Raw genomic sequence first — 7,672 nt, 5'->3', positions numbered from 1 at the left:
AGAGAATTGGGGAGGAGAATTGATCTCTCTTCTTCCTCGTTCTTGCTTGAGCACTTTTTACTTTTCTTGTTTGAGTCTTGGGTGTGAAGAATTGAGGAATTTCTGTCTCAATCTCCATTCAAGATCTCTTTAATTTCTCTTCTGCATAATTGAGTTCAATTACATTTCCTTTACTGCTTCTTCTTTAATTTCTTGTTAATTGCTTTGTGAACTTGGATCTGGGAAGGCAATTGAGATCTAGACTTTGTTGTCTAGTCTCTAGAGTCCTGAGATCCCATTTCCCCTTTTGGTTCTTCTGTGAACCCCTGCTGCAATTTAATTTCCCTTGCTGTTTGAATTCTAGTTACTTCCAAATCATCTCTTGCTTTGATAATTGCTGCAATTTAATTTTCCTTGCTTAAATTCTGAATTCTCAGTCCTCAACTCCCTTTTTCCATTCAAGCAATTTATATTTCTTGCACTTTAAGTTACTGCAATTTACATTTCTTGCACTTTAAGTTTCAGTCATTTAATTTCTTGTTCTTTAAGATTCAGCACCTTTACTTTCAGTTCTCTTTAATTTCTGCAATTCATCCCTCTCCCTTTACATTTCCCGCTATTTACTTACTGTTGGCTACAAAATCACTCAACCAATACTTGATTCGCTTGACTAAATCAACCACTAAACTAAAATTGCTCAATCCTTCAATCCCTGTGGGATCGACCTCACTCCCGTGAGTTTTATTACTTGATGCGACTTGGTACACTTGCCAGTGAGTTTTGTGTTGGATCATTTTCCACATATCAGGCATCGGACAGCTAGATAATATAAGCAAGAAATTAGCAAAACAGAATGAATAATAATTAAAAAGACAGTGTAACTAAACTCATTTATACCTAAATTTAAATAAACAACTTAATAAAAACCTAAATTCAAAACCTAACTACTAAATAACCAATTAAAAACCTAAATTCACTAATACATCAAATTAATTACAGATTAATCATCTAGTAAAGATTAAAGAGGATTGAAGGAGCAATAAGATAACTAAATAAGAGATCTGAAACTCACAAAGTCGTGGGATGAGCAACAACGGAACCGGCGAGAAGACGACTGCGGAGAAGATGATGGCGCAGGTGACAAGAGAACTGCACAGCGACAGTGTAGGCGACGAAAGGATGAATCAGAGGCGAGAAATTACGTATGCCTAATTCAGATCTGGATCAAAATCAGTAAGAGATGAGAAAATTGAAGTACTGAGTAAATAGAAAAATGTTAAAGAAGAGAGAAAATGCTTACCAAAATTGAGAGGAGAATCCGAATCTGGAGAATGATTCAGATTACGATCGAGATCGAGGAAGAAGATGAAAGGCAGAGGAAGGAGATGCGAATGAGATCGTGAAAGAGATTAAAAGATAATATCTCAGTACATATTTAGTAACATTTAAATCTAATTTTTTTCTCCCTTTTAAGAAAAAATATATTTTGTAACATTTATTTTACAAATGTTACTAAAAATTAGATTTTATTAGTATTACTAACATTTTTAAAAATGCTAGATAAAAAGTGTTAGTAAATATTTAAATTCTAGTAGTGTTACTATCTGCTCTCAAATACCATATTTAAAATGCATTATTTGAAGGTCTTCTCTACAGTTATATTAACATTAGCTACTTTCAAATATCATTACCTTTTCATGGTTTTGTTTAGAATATGAAACCATGAAGTTGTCTAATCCATATAACTTACTTATTTTAGTAGGACAAATTTTCATTGTGTGTGCGCATGCGTGCGTGTCTTCTTTGAGAGTTTATATTCTTTCGCTTGACCCCTGACTTGCTAATAAGTACCATCATGACAATATCTAAAGATAGGGTTAAGCCTTCTCCAAGTCTTGATAGTTGGAAGATTTGATCAAATCTAGATTTCAATTCTACTCTGCCATATGGAAACTTTACTTGGGATTTCAGACCACCTGTAGAGGTAATTCATGATTATTTTTCTTCAGATTTTATTTCTGTCCACTATATGAGTTCTTATTATTTTTTTTTGTTTATGTGCATCAGATGAACTTGGTTGACTGGTTTAAGGGAATGGTAATAAGTCGTCGCAGCGATGAGCTAGCAAGCAGATAAATACATTTTTCTACAATTAGTATAAGGACTAAGCTTTTCATGTAGATAGTATCACTTTTTCTTTTCTTTTTTATATGGAATGTTTATAGAGTTTAAGTGATATAAGTATTTTTTTCTTTTTCTATTTTATTTGCATCACGAAGCAAATTTGTATAATGATTATTGATTAATGAAAGAAGCTATAAAATTTTTATTTTGTGAATTTGTGAATTTAATGAAATATTTCATGTTGTAGTAATTAATTTTAGTATATTTATATTATGTATAATATAAAAAAATAAAAAATAGTATAATATAACTAAAAAATTGTTACTAAAGATCTTTTGTAACATTTTTAAGTGTTACAAAAAATATCTATAGTAACATTTTTTGAAGTGTTACAAAAAATATCTATGATAACATTTTTCTAAGTGTTACATAAAATATCTATTGTAACATTTATTAAGTGTTACAAAAAATATCTATGGTAACATTTTTCTAAGTGTTACAAAATATATCTATTGTAACATTTTTATTAAATGTTACAAAATCTTTAGAAAAATGTTAGTAAAACTCTTTAGTAACATAGGGTATATTTAACATTTGTTAAAATGTTACTAATATACATAGCTAACATTTTAATATGATTTTGTAACATTTTTTTAAATGTTAGTAAAAGTCAATTATGTAGTAGTGAATTAATGCTTAGTCAGTAAGAAATCCGTCAACTCTTGGTAAAGAGTTTGAGCTCTATGATTATAATGACGGAGATGAATAAAGCCTTGGTCAAGAAAATGGAATGAATGAAGAAATGAGTTTCTTAAGTCATTCACTGTTCATTATAACAATGGTAACAAGTTAGAGTTTGACAATTAAACCATACTCTAAGGGTTAACAAGCGCTGAAAAGATGGAAAGAATTATACTTTATTCTTCTCATGTTTTTAGTAAAAATATATTACTTCATACTATCAGGTCATTAAGGAATGTTGTTAGACACCAACCTTGATTAATAAATTTAGTATGACTAATTTACTATATATATTCGCTTAGTATTGAACCTTTGGGGTCACACATTAACGAGTATTCTAATTTTTGTTGTAGAATTATTTAATTATTATTTTAATTTGATCAAATAAATAATTATATTAATTCAAAGAGAATATTATTATATTCTTTGCTAGCACCAAGAATATAATAATAGTATGATAATTGAGAATATTAAATGAGTTTTAAGAATAATTAGTTATTCTATTTTTAAATTTGAATTATAAATTTGGATGAGATCCTAACTAATTCTGTTTTCAAATTGAATTATGATATGATTCATAAATTTGAAAGATTCAAGTTTAAAATAATAAGATATGATTCAAATTTAAATTGAGATTCAAATTTAAAATCAATAATAAATCACATACTATATATATGTATGCCAAGAGTAGAGGAAAGAGACAAGAATAACACAAAGTGTTTTATTTCTTTATCTTTATACACATAAACGTATGTGAACCTAATTCTTAGAGAAGAATTTTATGACATGCAAAGAGTTGCAAGAGATTTCTCAATTTAGATCAGATGTCCATTGGTCAAGGAGTTGATAGTAAAAGTTGGTCTCGTTGTGTATACGCATAGCGCCTTCATATCATCGAAAGAGAAAGTAATTTTTACTAGCGTACACACAAGTATTTAGATCTGATCTATATATTATTTTTCGAATAAAATTTAAATACAAAATAAATCTTTAGAATTATTTTTTTTTCTTCTATTACGTATTATGAACACATGATAATCTTTCGTCTAAATCTGCAAAGCTAAAAATTTTAAGTGCGAGAAGTTTCTTAACAATTATGGATACATCCACTTTTTTAAGAGGAACATTAAAAGACACTTCAAGAAAGGAAAGAAAAGTGAAGCGTCTGGAATGGATGCTAAAGACAAACACAAAACCTTGAGAATACTCATGCCACGGAACAAATTTGCTGAGATGGAACTTTCACTCCACCGACCTAGTAATTTAGCTCAAAATATCTCAAGCTTTAGAATTAATTACTAGCTGACTGGGATTAGTGATTGCTACATGTCTATAGTGCATTGGTCAACATAATTAGGGTATGAATTCCCTCGTAAATTTGATGGGATGAAATTTTCACTCTACTTAATTAGGGAAGTGGATTCTTTCCGGTACAAAAAAAATTTGGATGGTGTATAATATTTAATTTAATTATTTATTATTTTCTCTTTTATTTATTTTTGATTCCACTTATAGAATTAAAAGTGAGAGATCACATTAAATTTTGTCAAGTGTGAAAAAAACTAGAGAAGATCCATTTTCCTTAACTAGTAATTTAGCTTCAAAAATCTCAAGTTTTGGATAGTCCACCACACTAGGGCACTCCAATTTAAAAGTAGTCCCGATTGAAATTGCAGTACAAGAATTGCTTGTTTTTTGGTCATGCCTCCACTTCTGTGCATCACATTGTATCTTATGATCTTCCTTCTTGGATGCGATCGATGTGATCACATCGCACACAACATCATGCATCTTGACGCACTCTTTCTTGTTACTATCGAAAAGCAAGTAGCATGCCTTGAGATCATCTACCAAGGAATGTGTCTTATTCCTTGCTTCATACAATGAAATATTTGTCTTGAAACAATGTTCCAAGACCCCATCCTTCCCTCAAAAGAGCCTCAATAGGAATATCAGTGTCTTCAGGAAATGAGTAACACCGAAAAAGGAGATCCTTTGCATTCCGTTTATCCAACAGCGTGTACCTCAGCTCGATACACTTCTCCACTTTTGAGAAAGATGCCGATGATGTTCTTAAATCTTTAAGTGCACTCTCCCAAACATACTTGTCCCTTTTCCCACGAAGTGCTTTTCCAACAGTCATAATAGCAATGGGTAATCCACCACACTGCTTGGGAATATCTTCTGCAATGTGATGAATTTCAGATTTGATCACAACATCGCCACCTACTAGCTCCTTAAATAAAGCCCATGAGTCTTCCTTGGACAAGGCGTTAACTGTGAAAGTTTTTTGACTCCCCATCTTGGAGCACTCTCCTTCATTCCTTGATGTGAATATGACTTTGCAAGTGCTACCATTTCCATTGGAATCAAGATCTAGCCCCGTCCAAACATCATCAAGCACTATCAAGACTCCAGGGCTTTTGTTTATCCTGTTAAGGAGTTTTTGCGCCCTTTCCAGCATGGGGTCCTTGTCAGCAAACGTCAAGTCAAGCCTACTAGCAATCTCAGCTTGGACATTTGTGTAATTTACATTTTGAGACACAGTCACCGTCGCGATCTTATGGAAAAGCTTCTCTGCTTCAACAATTTTGATCATTTCCGTCACTAGAGTGGTTTCCCACAGATGCTGATCTTGTTACAGCCTTCTTCCTTGAGTTTCTCAATGACAGCTCTTACAATCTCGTTCCGAGACTCAAAGCTTTTGATGCCCTTTGTTGCCAAGAGTTCCGCAAATTTCAATGGAGGTGTAGGGATGGATATGGCCTCATGATTTTGCTCGTTCAGTTGCACAAGCTTGGCAGCATTCTTCTTGGCATTCTTGCTAAATGAATAGCGAGTTTTCAGATTGGGACACCATCCACCATGACACTTCTTGTTCCTGTTGGTCTTCCTCTTTGAATCTTCCTAAATCGCCTTCAAGTTCATCAACCATTTGGAGCCAATTTTCCACATGTGGCAGAATTTCATGGCCATTTTTCTCGTCTTCACGTGTCTTCGAGAGCCAATTCTTTGATAGCATTTTGTTCAATCAGCAGTTCCGCAATTTTCGACAGAACTCCTGTTGCAATGCTCGTAACACATTCCATGTTTTGGAATTTTTTGTATGTGATCACACTGCACAGGACGAGAACAATGAATTAATGAATTATTCACAGCAATATACTTTATCTTAATCAAAATGATATATGCATATGACTCTGCTAGTTCCAATTATATTAGTAGATTAAAAGTTTATTCTTTACAATGAAAGATAACTTTTTTTGTTCACATTCATGAATGTTTGTTCATGAAGTATGAACATTTTTGTAGGAAGAAATGTTATATGAGTGACAAAAATTCAATCATATTAATATTCTACTATATGTTCTAGTGTTCATGAAAGTTTATTTATGTTTTTAAAAAATTGATTATTTTATTATAAAATATTTGATAATTCTATTCTTGATTGATATTTTGTTAAAAAAATGTAAAACATGTATAAATATTCAAAAGCATATAGCAGCTAGTTTATATTATTAATTAATTTTTAATATGTATGAAACATTTTATTAAAATATTACAAATTATATGGTATATAAAACTAATAGTAGGTTTGGAAAAACCTTAGATTATGTTTTGGCTGTCCAAAAACTGGACCCATCCTCGATTGTTTTTATTTCTTTCCAATAAATGAGATAAATCATTAATTTTGGAAAAAAAAAATTAGTAGTTTTGGAAATGAGTTGAATAGAAAAATATAGATAGATACTTCATAACATTTTGGTTTCTCAATATTACTTTAGGAGGTGTACGTTGTTTATATTATGATTACTTTGTTGGAAAAATATGTGGAATAATTTGTATATACAAATATATGGTAATTAATTCGGTAATTAATTATTCTTATTATTTATTAAAAGATTTTTTTGAAAAAATTACGTCTTACACAGCATAAAACTAACACGATTTGATGAAAATGAATTGAATAAAAAAATATAGATAGATAATTCATAGCATTATTTTAGAAGGTATTGTTTTTGCATAAAATTCTTGTGTTTAAAAAAGGGGGAAAACATGTTAAATATGCTTGCTACTTCAGGATAAATAATATAACAAGATATGAATCCTAGCCTTTTTTAAAAAAAAAAATTGAATATGTGTGCCATTCTGCATGACTTAATCTATTCAAACATTTGAAAGGTCGAACAAAATGAAAAATAATAGCGGCCTATATCAGAAATTGTTTTAAAGTAATACCAATTTTGTAACACTCTACCATACAGAGTCTTATGCTTAAGTCATAATTCAGAGATGGCAAGGTATTACGACCTCTAAAATAAAAATTTAGTACGTATAGTAGTATGAATGATTGATTATAACTAGGAGCCTTTGTAGAAAAAGGGGTAAACAAAAAACCGCAACTCAAAAACGCAACACTCCGATCGATAACGTAACGAACAAGGATAACCAACGCGAGATTATATATATACAAAGGAGTGTCAAAAACAGGAATATCAAGACTCAAGATCCGGCTGCGAAGATAACCGGTCCGAGCATAGCAATATATACATGTGATAAAAATAAGGAAAACCCCAAAGGAAACCCAAAGAGACACAAATACATAAAACCTATTCTCCAAAAATCTCCCATAAGAGGAGTCATCACAGTTTGTATTATGTAATGGAGATAAAAATATCTAAGCAAAACATATAAACCAAAACATAGTCCCCAAGAACAAGGAATCTTCGCAAATCTGGAAGTCTCCAGCATGCCTCAGCGGGAAACCACACGTCCTGCATCTGAAAACCACAAAATCCGCATGGGTGAGAACCAAAGGTCCCCAGCA

General features: G+C 31.4%; 1 protein-coding gene and 1 pseudogene across 1 annotated transcript; one reads left to right on the top strand and one right to left on the bottom strand.

Annotated features, from left to right (window-relative positions):
* LOC127748490 (plasma membrane ATPase 2-like) overlaps nucleotides 1–1,894 on the top strand; it is a 15,730-nt pseudogene extending 13,836 nt beyond the window's left edge.
* A 2,826-nt stretch (nucleotides 1,895–4,720) lies between these two features.
* Nucleotides 4,721–5,443, bottom strand: LOC107494168 (probable disease resistance protein At4g27220). The gene has a single exon (XM_016115196.1). The coding sequence runs from the start codon at nucleotides 5,441–5,443 to the stop codon at nucleotides 4,721–4,723; it is 723 nt and encodes a 240-aa protein (XP_015970682.1).
* Between the last annotated feature and the right edge of the window lie 2,229 nt (nucleotides 5,444–7,672).

The sequence above is a fragment of the Arachis duranensis genome, chromosome 6 (assembly GCF_000817695.3).
Source record: "Arachis duranensis cultivar V14167 chromosome 6, aradu.V14167.gnm2.J7QH, whole genome shotgun sequence".
NCBI lineage: Eukaryota > Viridiplantae > Streptophyta > Magnoliopsida > Fabales > Fabaceae > Arachis > Arachis duranensis.
Note: the sequence above shows the minus strand (reverse complement) of the source record. Positions and strands in the feature narration are given on the sequence as shown.

What these genes read in the sequence shown, in the direction of transcription:
- LOC107494168 (XM_016115196.1), bottom strand. Translation starts at nt 5,443, where the DNA reads ATGATCAAAATTGTTGAAGCAGAGAAGCTTTTCCATAAGATCGCGACG.